Source organism: Molossus molossus, unplaced genomic scaffold (assembly GCF_014108415.1).
Source record: "Molossus molossus isolate mMolMol1 unplaced genomic scaffold, mMolMol1.p scaffold_m16_p_10, whole genome shotgun sequence".
Taxonomy (NCBI): Eukaryota; Metazoa; Chordata; class Mammalia; order Chiroptera; family Molossidae; genus Molossus; species Molossus molossus.
In genome coordinates, this window is record NW_023425345.1 from 5,649,176 (window position 1) to 5,676,602 (window position 27,427).

Below are 27,427 nucleotides of genomic sequence, written 5' to 3' on the forward strand. Positions count from 1 at the left end.
CTGATTTTGAGAGAGAGAAGGAGGGAAGACAGAGACAGAGAGAGAGAAACATCGATATGAGAGACACATCAATTGGTTGCCTCCCAAACGACCCCAACCAGGGCCGGAGATTGAACCTGTGACCCTCTGGTCCTCGGGCCAATGCTCTGACCGCTAGCCAAGCCGGCCAGGGCTCAGAGTGGGGCGCCTTTCCGTGTTGGCCTGACTTTTTAGCTTGTGCAGGGGGCCCTGAGGAGGTGGAGAGCCGGTGAGGGTGAGGCCTCAGCACCGGAGCAGATGGGAGCCGACGTCGCCTGAGGGAGTCGTGGAGGCAGAGCACGTAGCTGAGGGTCGTCCAGGGCCGGCGGGAGGCGCACAGCGAGGACGGTCAGCGATCTGGACTCAACTGTCTGGGTGCTGAGGCTGCCAGTGGCAGACACCCCGACTTCGGCGTCTCCAGGACACTCCCGTCTCACGAGGCAGGAAGTCCTGGGGCAGGAAGTCCCAGGCTGGTGCTCTCAAGGCTGGTGATGGAAGGGCTCAGGGGTCCTGGTCTTTCTGGTTGGCCATGGTTCACATGTTGAGGCGGCAAGATGGTGGCAACCTGGGGGCTTCACCCAACACCGTCCAAAGGCTGAGAGAACCCTCCCTTCCTTGTGACCCTTTTTTATTTTGATTAAAGAAAAAATTTTTAAATTGATTTTAGAGAAGGGAGAGAGCTAGAAACATTGATGAGAGAACGACTGGCTGCCTCCTGCTTGCCCCCCACCAGGGACCAGGCCCACGGCCTGGGGGTCAAACTGGTGACCTCCTGGTGCATGGGTCGACGCTCAACCAGTGAGCGACACTGACCAGGCGACCCTTTTTATTTTTTAAATCTTTACCTGAGGATATTTTTTTTACTGATTTTAAAGAGAAACGATAGGTTGCCTTCCGTTTGCACTCTTATCATGGATTGAACTTGCGACTTGGGTTTGTGTCCTGACTGGGAATTGAGCTTGTGACCCTTCAGTGCACAGGACGCTGAGTCACACTGACCAGGGCTTTGTGACCCTTTTTAAGAACAAGAAGACCTCCCAGATGACCCCCTCTGGCCCTCCACCTCCAAGACTTCCCCTGGCATCTGCGGTTGGAGCCGCACCCCATGCCCACTTGTAAGGCCATCACTGCAAGCAGTCAGGTGCAGTTCCCACACCCCACGGGCTGCTCCCCTGCGCGCACCGGGGGTGTTCACAGGGCCTCTGCTCCTGCTGTCCCCTCACCTGGGGTGCCCTTCCTGGCTTTTCCATCCGGAAGTCCATTTCCAGCCACCTCCAAGAGCCCTCTCTGACCTGCAGGCTGGTCTAGGTTCCCACAGCCTTCTGAGACCCAAACCTTTGTGGCTTATCTCAGGGGCCTTGGTAGGGGCCAGGCCAGTTCCTGTTCCTCTGTGACTGTGCCCAGCCTGAGGCGCCCGAGGATGGACGGGAACAGCCGTGAGGGTGAGGCTGGCTCAAGTTGTCCTTATGCTGTCATCTTAGCCACAGCCCCGCAAAGACAGCCAGCCTGGGCCAGGGCCACTCGGAAACGGGCCTCACCCCACCCCACACGGCCACGATCAGCACATCCAGCCTCCACATCCAGCCTCCGTGACGAGGCCTCCCACATCCACTGCCCCGCCCGCCCCGCCCAGGGCTGCACGTGACCTCTGGGCACAGCCTCCGTAAGGACGGATGATAAAAGGAACCCATTCGATGGAGAGGCTCAGAGAGGGGACGTGACTTGCCCAAGGTCAGTCGGGGGGCCTCGGCCAGTGGGGCCGCAGCTGCCCAGGGCTGTGTTCAAGTGCAGACTCCTGGCGCAAGCATCGCCTGGTGGAGGAACCAGATTCTCAGCTCCGCCCTCAGAGCCCACATGCCACCCTCCAGGAAGGGCGGAGTGCTGGGGGCCGGGGGCTGAGAAACCCCAACCCCCATAACCCGCCATGCCCCAGCCATGCAAGACACCAGCTGCAGAAACATTTTATTAAGTTAACAAGGCTGACGGAGAGAACCCTTCAGGGGCAGCGGCAGCGGTTCCAGCCCGCACCCCCCAGAGGAGGAGGTGGGGCCATGGAGACAGAGGCCGCCTCCCTCTGTCCATCTGTCCCTCAGTCCAGAGTCCCAGGGTGTGGGGCCCCCCAGGGCAGGAAGTAATTAGTGGGAGGTAGGGTAGGAGGAGGGTGGCTGGCTCCTTGCCTCTCCCACCAGAGTCAACCCTGCCATGGCCGCTGCCAGACCCCAGGGCAGGGCCACGAGCCCAGAAGCCCAAGCAGGAGGCTGGAGACGCAGGGAAGCCAATGTTGGAGGCACACAGCCACCAGGAATTGCTTTTTAAAAAGTACAAAGTGGTTGGGGAAAAAAAAAAGAAAAAAGTCTATATATAAAAATCTCTTCACATATAAAATCCTGAAGAAGGTGCAAGGTAAGACCCAGTGCGAGGGGCGCGCTCAGATACGCAGTGTGTGTGCGCCTGTGTGTGTGTGTGTGTGTGTGTGACCGTGCATGTCTGCGTCTGTGTGACTGTGCAAGTGTGCGCCTGTGCAGTGTCTGTGTGTGCATGTGTGCATGTGTGAGCCTATGTGTGCCTGTGTATGTGTGTACCTGTGTGTGTCTGTGTGTGCATGTGTGGTGTATTGCCTGTGCACGTGTGGCATGTGTGCTGTGTGTCTGTGCATGTGTGGTGTGTGTACCTATGTGTGTGTGGTGTGTTCCTATGTGGTGTCTGTGTGTATGCCTATGCGTGTGGTATGTGTGTGCACCTGTATGTGTGTGTGATGGTTGTGAGTACACGTATGGCTCACAGAGGGTGGGGAGAAAGCTTGGCTTCTGACTTCCATCCAGCAAAGAAGGGCAACTGGTCCCCTTGGGCTGGGGGGTCTGCAGCTGGGCTGAACCACAGGACCTGGAAGATAACAGTGGGGGTTGCTGAGGGCTGGGGAGGCCCCAGTCTTGGCCCTGGGCCCCAGCGTGACTTAGGCCAGGCAAGGTCCTTCCACTACCTCTTGGCCCCAAAGGCTGGGCCAGATCTGCTCTTCCCGGCTTCTCCCCAAACAGCCTGGCCCACAGGGCGGCCTGTCCTGAGCGCCCTAGAAGTGCACAAGGCCTTGTCACAAAGAGGCCGCTCCTTCTCAGCGTGGGAGCGCGGAGCTCCGCGGAGGGAACACTGTTAGTGGTCAGTGATGTGCCCTGCTGCCAGGTCCCAAGGGAGCAGATCAGCCAGGGGCACCATTACCCAGAGGAGGGACGGACTCATCAGGCTGTGGCTGTGGCAGTGCTAAGAAGCACCACAGTGTCCCTGTCCCTATTCATAGAAATGGAAACAGAGGGCAGAAGGAAGTGCCCTGGGCCGGTGGCACAGCGAGCTGGATGTGGATGGGCCCGAGTGCGCACCCCGGGCCTCCCGCCCGCCTGCCCAGTGCGCACCCCGGGCCTCCTGCCCGCCCACCCGCCCGGTGCGCACCGGGGCCTCCCTCCTGCCGGTGCACACCCCGGGCCTCCCGCCCGCCTGCCCAGTGCGCATCCCGGGCCTCCTGCCCGCCTGCCCAGTGCGCACCCCGGGCCTCCTGCCCGCCCACCCGCCCAGTGCGCACCGGGGCCTCCCTCCTGCCGGTGCACACCTCGGGCCTCCTGCCTGTCCGCCCACCCAGTGCACATCCCCAGCCTCCCGCCCGCCCTCCCACCCAGTGCGCACCGTGGCCTCCCTCTTACCCATGCACACCCCGGGCTGCCCGCCCGCCTGCCCAGTGCACACCCCGACCTCCCGCCCGCCCGAGCGCGCACACCTCACTCGCCCTCGCGCACCTCACTCGGCCACACTGTTGCGCAGCGCCTCCTTCTCCTGCAGCGCAGCCATGGCGAGGCGCAGGTGCTCCTTCAGCTGCTCGATCTCCCGCTCCGATCGCGTCTTGATGTGGTTCAGCTCCACGTACACGTCTTGGTACTTTCCTGAGGTGAAGCGCTTGTCCTGGGGGCAGGCGGGGCTATGAGGGCACAAAGCCCTCCCTACCTGGCCCTGCCCACCTCGCACATGCCCACCATGCTCGTTGCTGGCCAGCGCAAAGCAGCCAGGCTCCTCCAAGGCCTTGTCCCTCCGGGGCCCCTGGCGGTCCCCAGTCCTGGACAAACCCCTCCAGCTCCACCCGGGGACACAGGTTTCAACATCATTTGCATCCTGCTCGAGATGAGCTGAGGTTCATGGGGTGAAGCTTCTGCCCAACAGCACATGGCAATCAGCGGCCGGGTGAGAGCCAGGTCAGCCTGGCCCAGTGCTGGGGCCCATTCCATGAGGCTGACTCACACACACTCCCAGAGCCACCCACACACAGAGGATGTCAAAGACACGGGGACACGGACTCCCAGCCCCCAGCGCTGGCCGCACGGCTCGCTCCTCACTGCAGTGCATGTGCTGCACGGGCAGGGAGTCGGGCCTTTTTTGATCAGATGTTTCCCCAGCGCCTAGCATGGGGTCTGGCACACAGCAGGTTTTCAAGAAATATTTCCTAAATAAAACCAAGTGGGACCTTGGGCAAGTCACCTACACTTTCTTAGCCTGTTTGCTTGTAAGTGGAGACAATGCCTCCTCGGCGGGACAGGCACGAGGAGTGCCTGGCACAGAGCAGGTGCTCACAGGACGGGGCATCCAGATGGATCCAGAGGGTCCCCGCCCGCTGACACCTGCCTCGGCCAGCCAGGACCTACCTTCTGCATCGTCTGGAGCTCGTCCCGGAGGCACTGCACCTCCTTCTTCAGGTACTGAAGTTCGTTCTCCTTCACCCGCAGCAGCACCTGGGGTCACAGGTGCCAGGCTAAGCCAGGGCCAGCGGCCAGGATGACCTGGCCCGGGTGTACTGCAGCCTGCCTCCTCTCTGCTCAGGCCCCGGAATGCAGCTCCCAAGCTGCGCTAAGCCCACTACACCCAGGGGCACACTCCTCCACAAAGCCCTCTCACATGTCCGCACCATAGCACCGGGCCCTCAACTCTGAGGGCGCAGGAGACAGAAGGAAGCCACAGTGTGGCCCTCCCTGGAGAGGCTGGACTCCCTGCGGACCACCTCGTGGGCCCCTCTCCCAACCCCGAGGGCAGGTGTTGCTATCCTGACTTGAACAAGGAGGAGACAGTCTCAGCTTAGACTCTGGACCCAGACTGCTGGGTTGAAATCCCAGCTCCCACACCAACTAGCTGTGTGACCTTGGGCAAGGTACTTGACCCTCCTGTGTCTACCTCCTTATCTGTAAAATGGGGATAGTAGCAGCATGTACCTCACAGGACTGTCAGGAAGACTCAGTGAGTTAAGAACTTCAGATTCCTTGCCTTGGCCAGTTTGGCTCAGCAGTTAGAGCGTCAGCCCGTGGACCAATGAGTTGCGCGCGTTCAATTCCGGCCAAGGGCACGCACCTCGGTTGCGGTTTGTCCCAACCCCGAATGGGGTCGTGCAGGAGGCAACCAGTCAATGTGTCCCTCTCACGTAGATGTTTCTCTCTCCCTCCCTCCTTCCTTCCCACTCTATCTGAAGATAAACAGAAAAAATGTCCTCAGGTGAGGATGGGAAAAAAAGAACTTCAGCTTCCAGAAGTTCCAGGCACAGTCGTATAGAAATATTTGTAAAATAAAATACCAGGGTGATCCTGGGGCCACGCCCCATTTTCTCACAGCAACTCCTCCCCGTGAGAAAGCTGCTAGTGGCCCAGCCAGTGGCTCAGTAGGTTGGAGCATCATCCTGTACACCAGGAAGGCCGCGGGTTCGATTCCTGGCACATACCTAGGTTGCAGGTTCGTTCCCCTGTTGGGGCACATGTGGGAGGCAACTGATCGATGTTTCTCTCTCTCGCTAAATAAATCAATGAACATATCCTCTAGTGAGGATTGGGAAGAAAAAAGAAAAAGAAAGGTGCTAGCCCCGTTTTACAGATGGACTACTGGGGCTTGGAAGGGCGAGGCAACAGCCCTGTCACACAGCAGGTAGGTGGCAGGACCGGGACAGGAGGGCTGGACCCTGGCTGAGTAGTGCCGGGCACAGAGCGGATGTCCCTCCAGGCGGTGCTGGGCCAGCCCCTCAGCTCCCTCCCCATGCCCAGGCCCCGGGGACCAGCTGGGCTGCCTGCTGTGCCAGTGGGCACTTACCTCCAGCTCACAGGAGCTCCGCTCGCTGCGCCCACAGCCGCTGCCAGTGCCCTGTGAGGCGATGAAGCCGCGCAGCCGGTCGATCTCCTCAGACAGGCGGGCATGCAGCTCCTGGGGATGTGGGGTGGTCAGCGCAGGGCCACGCGGTGCCCACGCCCCCACGGCCGCCGGCCAGGCCCACCTGGTTGTGGCGCAGCAGCTCCTGGCCCTCCTGCTGGCAGCAGCGCAGCGTGTGCTCGCGCTCCTCCGCCTGCCGCGTCAGGGCGCCGATCTCCAGGCACTTCTGGGAGTACTGCTCCGATAGCACCTGCAGCTCCCGCTTCAGCGCCTCCACGTCTGACCTGCGGGCGGAGGGGAAGGATAACCGGGGCTCGCCGGCCCTCCGCCAAGCTCAGAGCCGGCCACGGCAAGCTCCAGGCAGCTAGGGGCTCCCGAGTTCGCACCCTAGTTCTGCTCTGAGCCAGCGACGGGCTGTGGACTGTGACAGCCTCTCATGGCCCCAGGTGCCCCCTTGTCTAAAGCCTCTGCAGCCCCAACATCCAGAGCTGTGCTGTGGCAGGAGGGAGAGCACCTGGCCGAGGGTGACACTGCAGCCCCACCCTAGGGGACACTAATGAGGGGAAGGAGTGTGGAGGCCAAGACCAGCGAGATAAGAAGGGCCCGAGAAACTGTCTACGTGGACGGCATGCAGGTCTGACCAAGGCCCTGTGGCTTCTGTTCCCTGTGCCACAGGGATGACAGTGGGAGTCTCAGCTGGGGGCAAACTGAAATGTCCTTTGCCAAGGGGCGTCAGCACAGGTCCCTCACTCAGAACCACTGTGTAGGCAGCTGGGTCCCTGGCTCAGAGGGAGGCCCAGCCCACAGACCCCAGGCCCAAGGGCCTTCTTACTGGTGCTGCTTCCGGAGGCCATCTGGGCCCTGCTGGAGACTCCGTGTCTTGCTCAGCTCTCGGCTCAGCTCCTCCTGGTAGGCTTTCTTCATGGCTTCGATGGCTGGAAGCAGGGCAGAGACGGGATGGGGAGATTGGGGAGGGGTCAGAGCAAACTCCACCTCCCCCGCAACTCCACATGGACCGTGGAGACAGGAGCAGGCAGTGCCATGCAAAGAGCAGGCTGTCATGAACTGAGTGGCCCTGGGTAAGTTGCTTAACCTTTCTGAGCCTGTCTAGCAGGAAAAGATAACCAGCCCTGTCTGATGGACCCTGCTGGGGAGACACTTCAGTGTCTGACCACTGGTCCCTCTTGTTAGGATGGCTGGGTAGGGCCCCACAGTCCACTGTCCCTACACAGCCTGGAGGGTCCTTTAACAACACCCATCTGCCTTGCCCGGCTTAACAGTCAATACAAGTCTAGGTGACTTTGCTCAGGGGACTTAACCCCCTGTGCCGCAGGCCCCTCATCTGGGAGCTATGGGAGATGTGTGTAGAGCTCTCAGAACAATGCACAGCACAGACACAAGCTTCTGTGTGTTTCAGACTGAGCTCCCAGGACCGAGTCTTTTCTCATTCACGCAGGGTTGCTGTGAGGATTAAACAAGTCCTCATCCATAGTCTTATTCGTAATTCCCAAATCCCAAAGCTCTGAACACTGGAAGTTTTTCACATCTCTCTTGGTGACACCCCTGACCTGAACGGACATGAGGCTGAGGTCATTATTATCCCACTTAAGGGTGACCTTGAGAAATCTCACTGCAAAACCCATAGTGCTAGATTTCAGGGTGAAGCCAAGATCCTGCTGGGATGGAGGGATCCCCAATATACGCACTGGGTTATCTTCCTAAAATGCAAATGTACCATCCCCAGGGTCTGGGATGAGGCACCATGGGCTTGAGTGTGTGAAGCACCGAGCAGGTGGTAAGTTCTAGATCATGTGATCTCTCTCATCATTTCCATTATTCAACAGCCCTCTGGAGGTACATGGGGTGTGCCAGGCACACAGAGCAGGTGTGCAGTTGCCAGAGAGGGGGAGGAAGTTGCCCAACACTTTGGTCAAGCATTCCTGCGTCTGGCGTGGGAGGGCAGAGGGTGGGCTCAGAGCGTGGCTTTGCAGTCAGCGTGCTCTGGACTCCAACTCTGGCTTCTGCCACCTAAGCTGTGCCCTCTGGGACGAATCACTAACCTCTCGGAGCCCGTTTCCTCATCTGTGAGATGGGTCACTCCCATAGGCACTGGAAGGACTAGGACTGGGGGACGGGCTGTAAGTGCTGACTCCCCTCCCTGCTCTCCCGGGGCCGGCCTGTATGCCCAGTGAGACGCCCCGCTATGAGAGCTGGGTCTGAGGCCGAGTCTCTCCCAGCAGGTGGCACGGCCTGGGCATAGGGCTGGAGCTCAGGGTGTACAAAGGTGGAGCTCTGGCGGCCACATGCCCCGAGGGAGCGCACTCACAACCAATGGGGTGTGTTCTTATGGCCTCACTTTCCCCTTTTCAAGTAGAGGCCAGTTCCGGGGGCTTCAACCCCTTCTGATCCCTTATCCCAAGTCTGGCACCGAGAACCAGCCTCTTACTTAAAAGCGGCCCCAATCCAGTGAGGAGGAGCCTCGGTTTAGAAGCGTGTGGGCCCCACCCTGCCCAGGGGCCGCACCTGAGGCCGTGGCGGCGGTCTCCTCGGCCAGGAGCCACTCCTTCTCCTGCTGCAGCCTCTGCAGCTCCCGCTCGTGGTGCCGCTGCAGCTCCTCCATCACCTGCTGGTGCGAGGACTCCATCTCTGCCAGGCTGCGCTCCCATGCCTCCTGTGGGCGGGGGCCAGGCGTCACGGGGCTGCCCCCACTGCCCGGACAGTGCCTTTTCCTTTCCCTTCTCCAGCCTGAGATGCGAAGCCTCAGGGGCAGGCCTGCTCTGGCCCAGGCTGCCCCGGCCCACGTGCCCCTCCCCTCCTCCATCTAACAGCCTTGCCCTGACACTGTTCTGCTTCAGACCCTTCTGAGGCCCCGTCCTGCAGGGTCAAGTCCCTGCTCCCATGTCTGACCCTTGTAGCCTCATCCCTGGCCCTTCCTCACCAAAAAAAAAAAAAACACCTCATAGTTTAAAAACAATTCCCAGTGTGTGCACACCTGAGCTTTAGCTCATGCTATTTCCACTGCCTGGAACATTCTTTTGCATCTTTTCTTCCTGGGTAATTCACTTCACCAGCAGCACAGCTTAAATGTCCTCCTAGCCGTCTCTGGACAGCCTCTCCTCTGCCACCAAAGGCCTTGCTTCTGCCAGACCATAAGTTCCCCAAAGCCAAGGGAGATGTGATCAGCTCAGAGTCCCCAGAGTCCAGGCCAGGGCCTGACATGTGGGAGGTGCTGGGTAAGGAAGCTGAGATTGATAACATCACAGAACGGGGCTCGTGGGCCAGACTGGCCAGTGTTTAAAAGACTGGTAATACCCACTGCTGGGAGAGTCGCTGAGACCGAGTACGTGGAGGCAGTTTGATAGCACTGACACTTTTTTTTTTTAAATCCTCACCCGAGGATATTTTTCCATTTATCTCAGACAGAGTGGGAGGGAGGGAGGGAGGGAGAGGGAAACGGAGAGAGAGAGAGAGAGAAACATCAATGTAAGAGGGACACATCAACTGGTTGCCTCCTGTACAACCCTGACCAGGGCCGGGAATGCACCGCAACTGAATCACGTACCCTTTGGCCAGAACTGACCCCGAGACTCTTTGGTCCGCAGCCCAACATCCTAACCGCTGAGCCAAACTGGCCAGGGCACACTGATGCATTTTTAATGACCCCATCCCTTGACTCCGCAGGTCCCTTGTAGGAATGACCCCACAGAAAGTCACATGTGTACAAGGACTCTTGGAGAAAGGTATTCTCTATGGCAACCCCGGCACAGACAAGAACTGGAAACAATCTAAATAAACAACCTTAAATAAATCATGAGACCGAGCCTTACAAAGGACCCAGCGCTGCAGCCCCGGCCAGTGTGGCTCGGTTGGCTGGGCATCGTCCTGTGCACGGAAGGGCTGCTGGTTTGATTCCCAGTCAGGGTTCAAGCCTGGGCTTCGGGTTCAATCCCCGGTAGGGGGTGTACAGGAAGCAGCCAATGGATGTTTCTTTATCTTTCGATCTCCCTTCCTCTCTAAAAATCAATAAAAATTCTTAAAAAGAAAAAAAAAAAAGACAGAGCTGCCCACATGGCCAGCTGGGGGGAATGTGGGAAGTTAGGTGATGAAAGGTGGTTTCTGACAACACACATGGGCGACCCTGCTCATGGAAACAAACACATGGATGTCCAGGGACATGTGTGCAAACACAAAGGTAGGGAAGGCTCCTGGGAGGCAGAATACTAGCCCCAAAGACGTCCACATCCTACTCCCCAGAACCTGGGAACGCCACCTGACGCAGCAGCAGAGGGAGCCCAGCCTACTGATCAGATGACCGTAAAGAGGGAGCCTATCGTTGACCACGCGCTGGCCCAGTGTGACCGCGGTCCGGTCCGCAGATGCAGGCGGGTAGAGGGAGAAGTGACCGAGGAAGGCGGTCAGAGTGACGTGAAGTGAGAAGGACTTGACTCTTTTGCTCACTTTGAAGCTGAAAAAAGGGACCATGAGCCACAGAAGGGGGGCAGCCACCAGATGCTGGAAAAGGCCGGAAACCGGATCCTACCCAGAGCCTACAGAGAAACGCAGCCGGGCCGCAGCCTGGGTTTCAGACTTCTGCCCCCCACACCGCGAGCCGATCAACAGACGACTCCACAGCCGTGCTGACGGTACTCCGGGGGACCCCTGGGGGGGCGGGAAGGAGAGTTCATGCCTTTATTTCTCACCTTTTAATTTGTTTGAATTATTTATGAAAATGTAAAGCTATTTCTTATATAATTAAAAAATATTTAAGGCTCTGGCCAGGTGGCTCAGTTGGTTGAGCATCGTCTCATGCAATGAAAGGTTGTGGATTCAATTCCCAGTCAGGGCACATATCTAGATTGTGGGTTCAATTCCTGGCCAGGGTGCATACAAGAAGCAACTGATTGATGTTTCTTTCACGTTGATGTTTTATTTCTCTCTCTCTAAAATCAATAGAAAAAATCCTCAGGTGAGGATTTTAAAAAGCTATTTAAGATCATTAAGAAGGGAAGGGGAAGAGCCAGGAAGAACCAAGGCAGTGGGCCAGATCACTGTATTCTGCCCATGGCACAGGGCACGGCAAGTGGTGGGGAGACCCCACTGCTCCAGCAGCCACACCTCAGTCCACTTGGGGGAAAGGCAAGGGCCAGGCCACTTGGGTCCAGGTGTTCTAGGTAATGAGCAAGGGTGTCTGTCCCTCGGGGATTCTGCACTTGTCCTCTGTGTGACCCCGAGTAAGGACAATAGAACACTGCTTTGGAGTCCTAATCCTGGCTGTACTATGGAATGAACTTGAACAAGCCCCTTCCCCAGTGTGAGTCTCAGACTCATCTGTAAAACAGGCCTCATAAACCAACTCCTGAGCCCTGGCCAGTCTGGCTCAGCGGTTAAAACGTTGGCCCTCGGACCAGAGTCCCAGTTCAGGTCTGGTAAGGGGCACGTGCCTCAGTTGTGGTTATGTCCACGGCCCTCGTTGGGGTTGTACAGGAGGCAACCAATCGATGTGTCCCTCTTACACTGATGTTTCTCTCTCCCCTTCCCACTCTATCTGAAGATAAATGGAAAAATATCCTTGGGTGAGGATTTAAAAAACAAACAAACATAAAACCCTCCTCAGGGTCCCTAAGGTAAGCTAGTGTCCACCTGATCACCCACCGGCAGAGATCAGAGAAATGAGAGGGGTGGCGACCTGTTCTTAAAGAGGCAGGCCAGGCGGGCAGAGCCAGTAGCTAATGGGGGTGAAGAAGCTGATGTCAGGGGTGGGGACCAGCCCATGAGGGGGGCTCCCAGGTCAGATGCTGCTCTCTGACCTACCTTCCTGGGGGCCCAAGGTGTCAGCTGCCACCTCTGACGCGGACCAAAGTGGGTGAAGAAGTGCCCGTGGCCCCCACTGCAACAGGGTAGAAGGGTCCCCTTTCTAGAGAGGCATTCCTGCCCCAGTGAAGTCCCAGATCCCCAGCTGCTGTCCTGCAGTGGCAAGCCGCACCAGCCAAAAGAGGGGCACCCATTCAGCCTGAGATGCCAGGTTGGAGGACCCTCCCCAGTTGTCGCCTCTGCAGGGTCTCCAGCCGCTTGCTCCAGTGCCCGAGGGGACAGACACTCAGCTCCTCTTCTCTGGCGCCTCCGCGTCCTGAGCCACTCCACTCCCGTCTCCTCTCCACTCCCTTTACTCCCTCTCAACCCCTCAATTCCGCCTGCTCCCTATCCATCCTGACCCGGCAAGACAAAATGCTGGCAGCCCAGGAGGCCTGGGTCGCAGTACAGGTCTGCCTCCAGCTCAAGGTCTCGCCTCCTCTCTGGGCCTCACCTGTAAGCTGAGAAGTCAGAGACGTGTTTTTCAAACTCCACTTTAGCGACAGAAACCTTTTCCCGAAGGAGATCTAATGCAGGTTCTAATAGTAAAACGGTGGATGTGGAGGACCCACCCAGAGCAGCCCCTGGGGGACGAAGGGCTCCACAGACAGCCTGAAGCCTCTGGGTGGGGGTCTCTGAGGCGACTCCAGCAGTCTCAGGCTGTGGTGTCGGGCCCCACCCTGCCTGGAGATGCCCCGCCCACTCCTTCTTCTGGCCTCAAGGGAGCCTTTGACAACACCGGTCCCTACCCTCTCCCCCTTCCCCTTGGGTGACCCCCAAGCATGTGAGACCCCAACTCCCCTAGGCCCTGGTCTTCCTTCAGCTGAACCACTCGGCCCCAGTCACTCACTTCCAAACTCTCCTCCCTCCCTGTCCCCTCCTGTATCCCACTCTCCCAGTCACCAGCCTAGCTCCTGACACTGGCCTTGGCCCCTCCCAGCCCCTCCACTCCACCACCACCTTCCCAATGTCACTGTCAGAAAGCAAACCTCCTCAGGTGTGTGTGACAAGCTCCCATCTCCCTGGCTTGGCAGTGAAGGTCTCCAGGACGGGCACCCACCAGACTTCCATCACAGCCCCCGCCCCCACCCCACTGCTCAGTTCCGTGCCAGCACCCCGGGACGGCTTCCTGAGAGTCCCACAGGGCAACCACCTGCCTTGGAACTTCTAGAAGGCCCCTCTGCTCAGAGCCTGGGATCCAGCATTCCTTCCTGCTTCAGGCAATGGTGTGTGACTAGAGGGAGCTGATTATCAGTTTTCTAGGAGTTTTGTGACACAGTTGTAAAACATTGCCATTATTAAAGATTATATAAACTTATAATTAATTACATTAAAAACAAAGCTGATATTCAAAATCCATCACTTAATTATTTCACTGCATTTTATTATTATCTACGCTCTCAAGGTCACTTCTCTTCTGTGCTACACGGTGGACATGCTCTACAGTGGTGTGCACATGTCTTCCCAGTCCGTGTTCAGGCCCTTCAGCCACAGTGGGGTACTTACACCATGGACATCGGTGACCACTACAAATCAGGACTCAGTTTATTGTTCTGCTGAGTCTAGACTTAAGCAAGTGACAAGACAATGCCAATAATGCAGATCAGACCAAAAGTGTGCCATGTACCTACGACCATCACATTGTAACAGAAAAAAAATCCTAAGGGAACACTCATAAAAATAGTCTCAATAGAGAACTACTATCCAATTCAACCAAAAACTTACTCAGGACATTGACCAAGGAAACTTTCAACATGTTTCTCGTCTTACTCATTAACATAAATAAAAATGGCAACCAACATTTATGTTAGAATGACACTTATTTGACAGTTAGCTGTGGATAGAAGGATTCGGAAAAACCAATGAAAGTGTTCTGAGAAAAATCAGCTTGCTATATGGAAGTTACAATAAAAAGTATTATATATTTTTTACTTGTAAGTTGTGCACTAAACATCCTTTGTATCAGTAAAATATATATATATATACATACACGTAACATATATAAGTATGTATGTATTCACATGCATGTATCTTTCTCTGGAGAGCTAGCTGTCCCCATGGTGACAATCAAGTTTCTCCAGACATAGCCAAATGTCCCCAGGGGAACAAACTCAGCCTCAGTTGAGAACTGCTGTCTTCGGCAGACCGTGTGTCCCCCTGAGGGCCATTGGAGGCTCCCCAGTCCCTAAGGCCATCTTGTGAGGGCCTTGGCCCAGCAGTCATGGACAGGATTTCCCTGTTTAGGGAGCACCTCCCAGGGACCTTCTCACTGGGGCTCCCACTCCCCACTGGCCCCCCACTTCCCCAGGGTGATGTGGGGAAAGTGGTCCAAGTGCAGAAGGTCACATGAAGGCAGTCAGCCGGACCCAAGCTTAAATCCCGCCTCTGACATCAGCAGGCCAGATGACCTTGGGCAAGTCACATAACCTCTCACAACTCAGTGGCCTATAAAACGAGCACAGTGCTCATGTCCACCCACTGGAGAGAGTAAATGAGACAACACATGCCCAGTGCCTCCCATGGTTCTGGTATACAGGAAGGGCTTCCAAAATATTAGTTGTTTTCTGAAAACATGGCAACCAGAAACTTGCCCCCATCCCCCACAAAACAGCTCTTCAGCCTCACCTGTGAGATGTAGCCTGGGGGGATGTGACCATCTTCCTGGGACCTGGGTGCACCCTGAGGAGCCTCCCTTTGGAGACGCCATGCCTCCAACTGGGCACGGAGAGACAGAACCTGTGGAGGGAGGAGATGAGGTCAGTGGGGGCCTGCCTTCAGGAGAGGGCGCAGTGAGGAGCTTCAGGTTTGAGGTGTGGCTCTGGTGGGAATGTGTAGGCAAGGGGGACATTCTAGCTGTTTCCTGGATGGCAGGGCCAATGAGCCAGAAGAGCAGTGGTCCAGAGAAGACTAGATGGGGTTGGGAACAGAACACTGTGGTCACAACTATATACACAATGTAGGTGGCAGGGGAAACATCTTTGAGCCCAGCTTCCCATCAGTACAACTGTGATGAATCTACCCTATGGGACTACGAGACTGCTGTGAACACACATGAGCCTCTGCAGGTGAAAAGGGCCCAGGAAAAGATGCTCAATAAATGGTCTCTCCTTTCCCTTCCCTCTTCCCTTCTCTGCAGTTGCTGAGGGTAGAACTAAAAGAAAAAAAGTATCAAAAACAAAAACAAAAAACCCCCAAGGTCTAGAAAGGAAGATTCCAGTGCACAAGGAGTCTGAAGTGTCAGACACTGGATCGGGGGTGAGCTCCCCATCGCTGTAGGTATGTACGCATGATAAATGCCAGTGTGACTGTAGGGACAGGAGGGGTGCTGGAGGAGTGAGGGGGCTCCCAGAGGCCAGCCATGAGGTCTACCTCCTTCTCCAGTGCCTCAGGGCTGTCACTCGGGGGCCCTCGGCGCTCCCCGCGGCTTTGGTTAAGCAGGGCAGTGAGAGGCACCCGCTTGTTCTCCCGCAAGGGCAGCTTCTCCAGCTCCTGCCACTTCTTCTCGATCTCCTCGCTGAGCCGACTCTGCTGGTCCTCAGTCAGGGGGGCGCCCAGGCCCCGGCGTGGCCCGTCGCTGGCTGGTGTCTCTGCAGCCCTGATGTCCACGGCCTCGAACCATTTGCGTCGCTCCTCAGAGCGCTGGGCCAGGTCCCGTTCCAGCTCCTCCTGCTTGGCTGGGCGGTCAAGCGTGCGAGCCGGGGTGCGGGCCCGCTGCGGGGAGCCCTGAGTCAGTGGGGAGAGCTCCACGTAGTCCAGGGATGGCCGCTGTCCATCTGCCTTCCGGGAGCCGCTCCGGCCGATGACCTCAGAGCCCACACGCTGCTCCCCCACCTTCAGGGAGCTCTTCTGGGTGCTGTAGCTGTGCAGCGTGTTCTCCTTATTGCAGTCCGAGAGCCTGGGGAGCCAGCAGGGCCACGTCAGGCAGGATCTTGCCTGCTCAGTCCCAAAATAAGCACTTTTGGAGTGTCGCCCTGTGCCAGGGCCTGGGGATGAACCCCAGTAGAGAAAGCAGCCCAACCCAGAGGTCAGAAATTCATTAACATTCCCTGGGAGCCATCCCAACTCCACCACTTACGGCAGAGAGACCAGGATATCTGGCTTCCCTCTGAGCCTCAGTCACTCATCTATAATATGGGACAACAATGCTTCTCACAGGATGAACATGAGGACTAGGGCGAATGTATGTAAAGCAACCAGGAAGCCCGTTATGAATGTTGATCAAAGCATTATTATTAAAAGTATGGTTGAGCCCTGGCTGGTTTGGCTCAGTGGTTAGAGCGTCGGCCCATGGACCGGAGAGGCGCGGGTTCAGTTCCCGCTAAGGGCACGTACCTCGGTTGCAGTTTGTCCCCGATCTGAAGATAAATGCAAAAATGTCCTCGGGTGAGGATAAAAAAATATATAGTTTGAGACAAGATCCTGGGTTCAAGAGGCTCACAGTGACCTTGGGTGCATAGGGCACAAACTGTGGAGACGTAACAACTGTGGCAGTGCTTCTCTTCTATGATAGCAAGGTATATGGTCGCCAGGCCCAAACTACACTTCCCAGCATCCCTTGCAGCTATGTGTGGCCATGTGCCTATATTCTGCGCAGTGGAGGTGAGAGGTGGCACCCTTTAAAAGACTGGGTATGCCCTGGCCTGGCACCTGTCTGGGACTCCAGGGGAAAGTAAGCAGCTTCCTGAGACAGAGACAAACTTATTTCTGGAGAAACAACCTCTCCTACTCAGAGTCACCATGCTTGAGGCTTCTTTGTTACAGCAGCCAAATCTATATACTAAGTAATAGTCTGGCTGCACTGTGCTCCAGTTCACAAAGGACTTCTGTGCACATTCTCATGATACTCAGTCTGACAGATGAAGCAGACAACAAGGCAACTGGCCTCTGGTTGAACAGCCAGGCTGTGGCCAGACAGGGGCGCTCGTGCTTGACAGCCCTTAAGAGCACTTTTCCACCCCTGATACCCAGCAGCCGCAAGTCCCAGCCCCCATGGCGTCTGGGGTTTATACTGTGTGTGGGCTCTACCAGCAGGTCAGTGAGCCCTCCCCACCACTCTACCCACGGTGACCTCCACAGGGGGTGAGCTCCCCACTCAGACTGCCAAGCCACCCCCTCTCCCTAACACAGGATGAGACACAGCCCCTACAGCACAGACAATCGGTCACCTAGCAAGGACCTTTGACTCACTGGCTTCTCCAAAGAGCTGAGGCCTCTCCCCAGCCATTCAGGATGTCAGGGACATACAGGAATGGAGTCAAACCCCAAATCCTCAGTGCACTTCTGGAGGATTACCAAGAATGCTCACTGCCTTCTCATTTTGTTGACAGAAACTGAGGCCCAGAAGGTGTAGCCAGCGGGCCCCCAGGTGAGTGCCAGAACAGCACTCAGGGATGCAGGGCAAGCACCTCCCCAAAGCCCTGGTCCAACCCAGCACGTACTTGGTGACATCTGGGGCTGAGGTGGGACGCACAGTCTTCCTCAGAGCCTCGATCCAGTTCCTCCGGATGCCAGAGGTCATGGCCGACAAGGTATAGACAGCATCCTTGGTCTGCAAGTCCACCCCAGAGGTAGGTTGCCATGTGGCCAGCGCCACTGCTCCTGCCGCACTATGGACCCCAGGGAGGTCCCTTCCCTCCCAAGAGAGTGTCTAAGGTCTTGAGCCTGGAGTTGAGCAGAGGGTGTAATACCTCCACTCCACCAGCCTAGACTTGGAAGAGCTCCACTGGCTCCCAGGTCTCCCCAACATTTGAACCACCCCTGCCAGATACCTGGGGTCTCCCCAGATATGCTATGTTGGCAGCAGAGCTTCTGACTGGCTCTGAGGACAGGTCTCTGGGTAGTGAGGGACAGAAGCCAGCCTCTGATGGAAAGTCACGCTCTGTGCCAGCACCCCCTCGGGGCCCTGCAGCCACACCCTCCCTGCCACGCGCAGCCTCACGTGAATCTGGAAGCCGTAGTTGCGCTGCACTGCGTACTCAGTGACATCGGTGCAGGAGCGCAGGTCAATCTCGCCATCCAGCTCATCTGCCTGCAGCAGGAAGGCCGCCATGGTCACCTGCTCCAGTGACCCCCCAAACTCCCCAACACCCTTCCAGAGGTCCCCCAGCACCTGACAGAAGGAGGGAGCCTCCCACCTCATTGTCTCACCTCCTCAGCAGTAGAGTCCCTGTAGTACTTGAGGCTTGAATCAGTCAGCACAAACCAATGCTTCTTCCACTGTGAAGGAGAGGTGGTGCTGAGGGGGCTGTGTGGCATAAAAGTATGCGCGTGCCACCCTGTGGGCACCTGAGTGCTGTCAGGCCAACCGTTCTGCTCACAGTACGGGCCTGGCACCTTCATCCACCTTGCTGAGGGGTAGGAGCAGGGGCAGGGCAGCCAGAAAATCCACAGTTGAAGCCTGGCCCTCCGTTTCCTCTCTGAGTTGCAGGGACAGCATCTGTAAAATGGGTCTGCTTCTCGCCTGTAAGCACACCCTCCCTTTCCTTCTCGGAGCCCTTCTCTGCTTTGTGAACACTTCTGTGCCCATCCTGATCCTGTCCACCAAGATCGCTGAAGCTCCCACAAGCAAATCCCCCCTGTGCAGACGGGGAAGGGGTCGTGACCTGTGAAAGTCATCTGCCCAGCGAGCCAGAACTTCCCAAGTCTTTCTGCATATGCCCCTCTGGATCTCAGCCACCAAGGATATGACGTCCAGAGAGCAGGACTGGAAGGTGGCCCTGGGGAGCCATCCGAGCACTGGTTCTACCCTATGTCTTGATCTAGGTGCTGGTTCTGTGTGTTCACCTTGAGAGATGCATTACCTAAACATTGATGATTTGGGCACCTTCCTATGGTGCCTTTCTCTCTGCTCCCTCTGGGTCAGGCGGCAGACACATCAGAAAGCACAGGGTGAGAGCACCAGAACAGCCCAGCATTAAATGTGCCAAGCTCAGTCCTCCTCTGACTTCTGGCCATTCGCTGGAATGCTGGTCGAGGTCCGCCCACTGTCAGGGTCAGTGCATGTCACCAGTCCCCAGCATCCCCTGGGGCTCCCACACATCACCAAGCCCTAACCACACTGTTCATTATTTCAAGTACTTGGGTTTTTCTTTGTCCTTAAGAAGATGGTACATTTTCTATTATTATTATTTTTTAATCCTCACTCGAGGACACTCTTCCATTGATTTTCAGATAGAGTAGGAGGGAAAGAGGAAGGGAGGGAGAAACATCGATGTGAGAGAGGCATATCAATTGGTTTAACCCCAACCAGGGCCAGGGATCAAACTGCAACTGAGGTACATGCCCTTGACAGGAATCAAACCCGAGACTCTGGTCCACGGGCTGACGCTCTAACTGCTGAGCCAAACCGGCCAGGTAGTGAAGATAGTACATTTTCGAGGATGTGCCAGAATGACATTTTCTACTTCTTTCCACACTGCCTCCCCTTAGCATTCAAGAGAACTAAAGTACAACTGTTTTATTCCTTGCTGTGTATCTTTAGTTAAGTACCTTGACCTCTGAGTTTCAGTCTTCTGACTGGTAAAGTAGGACTAATAAGAAGTCCCTAGCCCGGCCAATGTGGCTCAGTGGTTGAGCATTGACCCACGCACTAAGGGATCGCTGGTTCGATTCCTGGTCAGGACACATGCCCAGGTTGTGGGCCAAATCCCCAGTGGAGGGCATGCAGGAGGCGGCCAATCGATGTTCTCTCTCATCAATGTTTCTATCTCTCCCTCTCCCTTCCTCTCTCTCCAAAAATCAATAAAGAAAAAACAAATTTAAAAAAAAGAAGTTTTTAAGCTTTCTTGTAGGGTTAGAAGTTCCTAACCCTCCCCTTATGCCTCTCAGGGCACCTGGCATAGGGTCGGGCACTACTGTGTTGGGAACTGCTCTAAAGCTGGCCCTCTTACAGCCGTCCTGCTCTTACTGAGTTGCAGCTCAGGACCTCAACTGTCACTCTGTAAAGTGGGGCAGCGGTTCTGTGCCAAATGATGTCTTTGGCCCTTCCAGGCCTAGTCGATAACCATCTGAGATGGGGGCTAGATGGAGCCCTGTGAGCTTCTGGTGCCCCACGTTCCAGGCCTGGGTCTGCCCAAGGTACTACTAGGCCTGGAAGAGATCGAAGCCCTTGTGGGCCTATCTCCTGTCAAGGGGCTGAGCTGGCTGAACTCCCAGGGCCCTTCTAACTTGGACATTCCAAAACCTCGTGAAAGAGAATGAGTAACGGCCAGTTCTGGGTGGGGCCCATAATCTCTGCCCTCCAGAGACCCTGGGTGGGGAGGCCAGGACGGGTCACTGGCAAGGTGCCAGGCCTTGTGTGAGGCTGGAGTGCAGCCACCAGAGGACCGGCCAGCAGGCAGCGGGTACAGAAGGCTGTGGGCTGGAGGGAATCAAGTATGTGGGTAGGAAACACAATGCAATTCCCTTTGGCTCCAAGCCCTCCCGGCATGCGGGCTGCACACAGACCAAAACCACGAGCGCATGCAGGACAGGGGCGGGGAGATGTCCCCTCCCAAGGTGGTGGGCAGAAAGCCAGTTCCAGCCTGGCAGCCGTAAGGGCAGCCTGGTACGAGGCCACTGTCCCTTCTGGTTCTAAGGATAGACACATCAGAGAAAGGGAAGGGTTATTACCGAGGCCCTAGCAGACACTGGGGGCTACGTGAGACCTTTTACATACTTGACATCCATGACTGTTATCCACACTGGAAGGAATCATTATCCATTATGCCCATTTCATGTGGCCACTGAGACCAGTAAAAGCTGTGATTTGATCAGTGGGGCCCCAGGTTGGTGAGACTTCAAGAAATGTGCTCTGAGCCTCACCCCCGGGGAGGGGGGCTGTTGCATGACTGAGTTGTTGGAAATCTGTGCGTGTCTCAGGCCAGATGATCTCTGTGAGCTCTCCCACCTCGGTCCCTTGGATACCCAGCAGGGTTATCAAGAGGACTAAGGGGTTCTTGGAGAGAGGAGGGGATGGGGTACAGAGCCTGAGGGGCCAAGAGGCACCCCTCCCTGATGACTCTTAACACACTGCAGTAGCTTCTGCCCTCCCTCCCCCATAGCCCAAAGCTGGATAAGAAACACCATGCCCTCAGAGTTCCCATTTCTGGTCCCCACCCTGGACCCCCTCCACCTGCAGGCCAGGATCCCTAGAAGGCTGGACAGGTGAGGGAAGCCTCCTGGACTGCTCCCAAGGATCCTACGGGCCCCTGCAGCAAGCCACCCCCTCCTCTCCGCTTCAGCCCTCCTACCTCTCCAGGTTCGTCCAAGATCGACATCCATCCCTTCTTGAAGTTGAGCAGATCGGGCTATGGGGAGATGAGGAGGCAGATGAGTCAGGCCAGTGGAGAACCCAGTGGGGAGGAGGGGGTGCTGTATCCATCCTGGCCTTGAGTCCTGTAAGACTAAGGGCCTGGGAAGCCAGGAGAGAGGGCTGAGGGCCCAGGTAACACCCCAAATCCAGGCAGGCTCCCTAGCCCCTGATGCAGCCTTGGCCCCTTTCCCCAGCATCCAGAAGTCTCTGATTGCCAAGTGGGCGGACAGGAGCCTGGGGCATCCACCAAAGATGTTCGAGCTCCCCTCCCACCAGCCTACTTCCTCACCGAAGAGTGGGAGAGGGGGGCCAAGAGAACGCTGCCTGTAGACAGAGCTCAGAGAACAAGCCGGGCCAGCAGGGGGAGTGAACCATCCCAGGCCCAGGTGGCCCACCAGGAAAATGCTTTACTGCTGCCACCCACCCCCAATCCACTGACCCTCCTGTGGTCCAACCAGCCCTGCCCTTCCCTCGTCTCCTGGAGACCCCGGAAGATGGAACCAAGCTTAGGCTGAGGTCAGAGATCCTCTGGACCCCTCTAGATTTCTGGACGGGCTGGTCCTGGCAAGGCCTACCTGCCGGGTACTGCCCAGGGGGACACGGCCCCGGGGCCTGGGGGCTCCCAGCTGCAGCATGTTCCACAGGGGCTTGTGAGCCATGCACCCCACCTAGGCCTATATAAAGAAGCTGCTCATTTTGGCATTTTCTGTGGCCAGGTCAATCTGGTAGGTACCAAATACCAGACCCTCCCTGCCTGCTGGGGAGACTTCTCTTGTCTAAGTCCCAGTTCCTCTGCAGAGTCTCAGCTACTGCCCACTGGGAGGAGAGCAGGGCGGGCCAGGCTGGCGGGCAGGGAAGAGGCGTCCACCTGTTGCCATGGCTCTGAGCCCACCTATCAGCGTCCACATCACAGCCTCACCAGGCCAAGGTGTCTGGTTGCTCGCAGGGAGCGGGTGGCATGGCTCAGTGGGGTGGGCGGCGAGCACGGCAGCTGGAAACCTGGAAACCAGAGCCACCTGACCTGGCCACCTCCCTTGACCTGCCTTCCTCCTGGGGAGCCCCATTCTCCTCTTCCTCAGCTGGAAGAAGTGGCCTGAGAGGAGCCTGGCCCAGCAGCCTGGACATTCAGAGCCATCCACAGCCATAGATGAGGGACAAGGGCCCTTGGATCTCAGCAGGCTGGAACCCCACCCCTGCACTGCAGCACCTCCCTGCATACCTGTCTTGAGGGAAGGGACACAGGCTCTGCTCAGACCTGAGAAATTCTGGGTGGTGTTCACCCTATCTGCTCTCCATTTCTCTCCGCCCTGTTCCCCAAACGTGAAGGAGTCCCAAGCTAAGACCAAATGAAGACTGGTAGCCCCATTCAAGGCCACTGAGTCACTTGGGTTCACCTGCATTCAGTCTGGGACCTCCCATGGCCCCAGGACTAGGCATGCTATGGCCAGAAGCCAGGAAAATCTGCTGAATAAAAATTCACCCTCCTCTAACCTGTCTAAACCTCTATGCTTTTTTTTTTTTTTTTATCCTCACCCGAGGACATTTTTCCATTTTTTGTACAGATAGAGTGGGAGGGAGAGAGAGAGAGAAACATCGATGTGAAGGGACACATCGAGTGGCTGCCACCCTCACGACCAACCAGGGCCGGGGACAAACTGCAACCGAAGTACGTGCCCTTAGCGGGAACTGAACCCGGGTCTCTGCGGACCGCAGGCCGACGCTCTAACCGCTGAGCCAAACTGGCCAGGGCTAAACCTCTATGCTTTGAAGACAGACCCCATTCCCACCCCCTGGCCCTGAGGAGCTGGGCTTTCTGGGATGGCCCACAGGGTATCAGCCATCAACTGCCAGAAGCTGAGGAAGGGCTCCCCAGCAGGAATGACAGGCTGGGACCCCAAGAGCTACCTGGGAGGTGGGGTCACAGTGACCTTCCTAAATCACATCCCCTCCCTGAGCCCAGCTGCCTAATGTGGTAAATGACAGGGGGTCCCACCCTCCCTCAAGTTTCAAGAGGACTGAATGTGCCACCCATGGAAAAGCCCAGTGACCCTCTGGAAGCCAGTAGTAACACATCCCACACCACGTCAGGCATAGGATGGCACAGTGACCTTGGGGAGAGGAGGCTGCCAATGTGAGTTTTTAAACTGCTGGCAGGGGAGGTCCTATGTTAGTTGGGAACACCCTCCCCACCCCAGGGTCAAAAGGTCTGATAACCCAACTCTCACACCGCACCACACATGGCTCTTGGGCCGCCACCTTCCTCCACTGCAGGAAGCTCCTTTTCTCTCTCCCTTAAGGAGCACCCGCAGGCTCGCACAGCCCACCTCCCTCCCTCTGGCTACAGGTCTGCACTACTCGGCCCACCTGCACTTTCGACGTGGCCTCCTCTACGCACACTCTGGCAGAGGGACCCACTCAAAAAGGCCTAGTGTTACAAGTCTGCTTAAAACCTCCAGGGGTGGCTCCGGTGGCTTCAAAACAAAATCTAGTGCACCTGAAACTAATATAACAATGTGCAGCAACCGTAATTGAAAAATAAAAGTGACTTAAAAGTGGAAAACAAACAATAAAAAAAAATCCAGGTGCCTTAGGATGGCACAAGAACCTCGGCCCCGCCCTCCTAGCCTAGCCTCCCCCCTGCTTTGGGGGCCTTGTGTTTATGTGTCCACACATCCTCATTGATCCCCAACACATCAAGACTTCAGGCCCTCCACACATGCCTGTGTCCTCTGCTGGAACACCAGGCAAACCCCTTTCATGCTTTAAGACCCAGCTTAACCGCGTCCTCTGAGGCCCGTGTCCCAGGACACACCGCACACTACCCCAGCTGTCCTTCCACGGTCCCTCGGAAAGGCCTCTGTTGCATCCATGATTATCATGAAAACATTACTTGTTCCTCACAGGCTCAACTAGAAGCAACTCACAGATAGGGACATGCACCATTCACCACCCCACGACCCAGGGAATGTTGTGGAATCTTTTTTTGTTCTTTCTTTCTTTTTTTAAAGTATTACACACTGTTCTAGACCAGAAAGTGAGCTGTGAATGACAGATGTGGCCCCAGCCCTGGTGGAAGTCAGGAGACAAATAATAAACAAGTGAACAGGTATATAATTTGATGCCAGGCAGTGGCTGGGGAATGAGGCTCCAGGGCAAGGCTGCACCCGGCTCAGGCAAAAGGAGGTGGGGCAAATCGTGACTCCAGGCCCAGCTTCCAAGCCTCTGAGCATTTACTCATTCATAGCACCTTTGCCACCGACCTACAGATCCCTGAGGTCAGGGAGACAGGACCAGGAGAGAGGGAAAGGATGTGAGGAAGATACAGGAAGGACACCAGCCTGAAGCAGGCTCAGGTCTGCAGGCAGCTAGGATGAAACCAGTCAACACTGTCAGTGGTGATCACCAGCGTCTTCCCTGCTTCAAAACCTTTCATGGTTCCCCAGTAACCCTGACCAGAGCCTAAGCTACTTTTCCTGGCCTTTGGGCCCCTTTTCTCCCAGACCCCTTTTCCATGTTTTCGTCATTGCCCAGATGTGACCACCAGCTTTTGTCTACAATGTCCCCTCCCCAGTCCATCTCCACCTGACCAAGTCCTACACTTATTGGAGTACTTCTCCCAGCAGCAGAGATATGCTGTCCCTCCTCCCAGCACCCCACTTGCTGCTTCCAACAGCCTTGCCCTTGCTGAGCTTGCACCTCTCCAGGAGAGGCATTGCGTACATTTCTTATCTCGCCCCATAGAGAAAACTGGGATAGTCCTTGGATACCAATACTGCCTCAGTCAGAGCCTGGCTGTGTCCTCTCTACACCTCAGTGTCATCTGTTAGATGGGGAGTTGCCGTCAACCTTAGAGGATCAATTCTGGTCATGTGAAGGCACTCAGTTCAGGGATGGGCAGACAACCAGTGGGCAAAGTGACCACCCTCCCCCTGGCCTGGGTGGCCAGGGTAGACACTGACTTAGCTCCTCCCCCACATCCCTCTTTGCTCTCTGACAGGGCAGGGGAGGCTGCTGACGACAGGAAGGGCCAGCAGGGAGGTGGCAGGATGTGCGGAGGCTGAGGAAGTCCAGGCAGTGGCCAGGTCATCACACTCAAAGGGGTAGGGGCCCCTCTCCCCAACCACCACCCTGCTCCCCAGCAGCCCAGCCCACTTCACTGGCCTGTGGAAAGGGGGCAGGCATAGCACATACACACCCTGATTAACACCCCTCTCCTCACCAGCTCTCAGAGCCTCGCTAAGGCACTAGTCAGAAACCAAAAGCAGCCCTGCCCTGCCCTTCCAGACCACGGGGCCAAACTGACCTGGAAAGGGGCTACTCCTTCCCTTACACTCGGGGAAACCTCGGGCAACTCAGCCCAGCCTCTCCCCCAAGCCTCAGTTTATCGGACTGTGAAAGGGGGATAAAGGTGAACTCAGCTAGGAGGCCAATACGATAAGGCACAGGTACTGACGGAACTAGGGTAGGGCTCACCCCCAACAGAAAGAGAAACCCCGGCCGTCGTGTCCTCCACCCCCCACTCGCAGCAAAGCCCCAGAGAACGTGGTATCGGCCGCAGCAGAAATGCCAGGAGGGGCTCCCAGGCAGGGTGGGGCGCGGCGACCCCTTCTCACCCACCCAACCCCCCGCCAGCCCCCACACAGTGGGCAGTCTTCCCAGGCCCGGGTCAACAATACCCGTCCGAGCCAGGAGGCTCCTCCCTCCAGCCGGGGAGACCCCAGACCCAGGCCAAGCCCAGCCCCGCTCCTCCCACGGAGAGCCCCGGGGAGCCCCTACGGATCTCGCAGCTTGGGGGAATCAGGTCAGGTGGTCACTAAGGGAGCTGGACAAAGGTGAGAAAGGTCCACCCCGAATCGGTCGGCAACTGTTCCCCAAAAGTGAGAAGGGGAGGCGCCCGTGACGGGACATTCACATATGCTCGGGTTCGCCGGGGCTCCTGGCCTGGGAAGGTGAGGAGGCGCCTGGGGAAAGGTGAGGCAGGACGGCCGGCCCTGCCGCTGGGGTCGCCCTGCCTTCCGGCGGAGACCTCTTCTAGCCTCCAGGAAGTGAGAGGGGGCTGCCCCGGAGGGGAGCGGCTGGGCTCGGGCAGGCGCCCTCACCCTGGCCTGGGCGCGGAGGGGCTGCCCCAGGGGGCACTCACCGTCATGGCGGCGCCCCGGGACGGCGGGAGCAGGAGACAGGAGGGTGTAAAGGGCTCTCGGGCCGGGCTCAGCGGCGCGGGAATCCCGCTGCCGCCGCCCCTCTCGGCCGCCCGCCGCCGCTCCTCCGGCCCTTCCCTTCCCCGGCGTTGCTCCGGCCCCTTCCATCCGCCCATAAAACTTTTTTTTTTTTTTTTCAAACTTCCTGGGAGGACCCGGGCGGGCCAATGGGCGCTGGGGAAGCCGGGACAAACAGTGGCGGGGGCTACAGACCGACCAATGGGAGCGCGGGCCGAATCCGGGGGCGGGGCCTGCCGCGACGGGACGGGCGCGCGAGGGCGGGTCGGGCGGGCGGATGGGGGCGGGGAGAAGGGAGGGCGGGCCGCGCTTCGGCGGCGGGTGCGCGGTGCGGAAGGAACAGTCCAGCATGCAGGTGATTTCGTTCGGCTACGGCGCAGGAGTGTCGGGTGTGGTCCCCACGTCGCCCCGGCTACGGCTCCCCACTGCAGCCGCGCGCCGCCAGACGCCCGAGTTTGATGGGGACGTTGGCAAAGCACCCAATACTAACAATTCAGCGGGTCCCGCTCCTGGAGCCCCGCTTGTTACCTGCCAATGTAATCGATTTTCGTCCTCACTACAGACTTGACAGGAAGGTGCCCTTGTCCCCATTTTACTAATGAGAAAACAGAGGCTCAGAGAGGAGAGCCGACTTGCTCAAGGTCACACAGCAAGAAGAGACAGCACTCCTAGCCTATAGTCTTCTTACAAAGTGGGTCTTTCCTAAATGCCCCCTCCTGTAAGCGGGTCTTTCTTGGCTTAAGAACCTGGTTTTGGGTTCTTGGGTGTGAGTGTACACCCGTTTCTCACATTCCCAAAGCACTGGGCAGTTTTTAAGAGGACTTTTGCTGGCAGGAACTCATCTGAGCCCTGAAGTAGAGGAGGGACCTTTGGTGGAATTTGTTGCTAAATG

General features: G+C 57.0%; 1 protein-coding gene across 2 annotated transcripts; it reads right to left on the bottom strand.

The window, feature by feature from the left end:
- Positions 1–2,715: 2,715 nt before the first annotated feature.
- On the bottom strand, positions 2,716–26,633 carry LOC118623421 (TRIO and F-actin binding protein). 2 transcript variants are annotated; one of them, XM_036250970.1, is made up of 14 exons: positions 26,460–26,633; positions 21,258–21,314; positions 18,175–18,243; positions 17,966–18,055; positions 17,466–17,575; positions 15,397–15,922; positions 14,653–14,763; positions 8,701–8,848; positions 7,010–7,112; positions 6,302–6,461; positions 6,121–6,231; positions 4,698–4,784; positions 3,801–3,963; positions 2,716–2,901 (listed from the first exon to the last, which is right to left on the bottom strand). In XM_036250970.1, exons 1-13 carry the CDS (start codon positions 26,631–26,633, stop codon positions 3,802–3,804), a joined length of 1,908 nt encoding a protein of 635 aa, XP_036106863.1. In that variant the 3' UTR covers positions 2,716–2,901; position 3,801. The 2 variants fall into 2 exon arrangements, with proteins under 2 accessions (XP_036106863.1, XP_036106864.1); XM_036250971.1 differs by lacking the exon at positions 17,966–18,055.
- Between the last annotated feature and the right edge of the window lie 794 nt (positions 26,634–27,427).

What these genes read in the sequence shown, in the direction of transcription:
- LOC118623421 (XM_036250970.1), bottom strand. Translation starts at nt 26,633, where the DNA reads ATGGGCGGATGGAAGGGGCCGGAGCAACGCCGGGGAAGGGAAGGGCCG. An exon ending in TCAGCCCCAGATGTCACCAA is followed by an intron (nt 15,923 to 17,465) that starts GTACGTGCTGGG and finishes CTGGCTCCCCAG; the next exon opens with GCTCTCGGACTGCAATAAGG. An exon ending in AGCTGCTGCGCCACAACCAG is followed by an intron (nt 6,232 to 6,301) that starts GTGGGCCTGGCC and finishes CCACATCCCCAG; the next exon opens with GAGCTGCATGCCCGCCTGTC.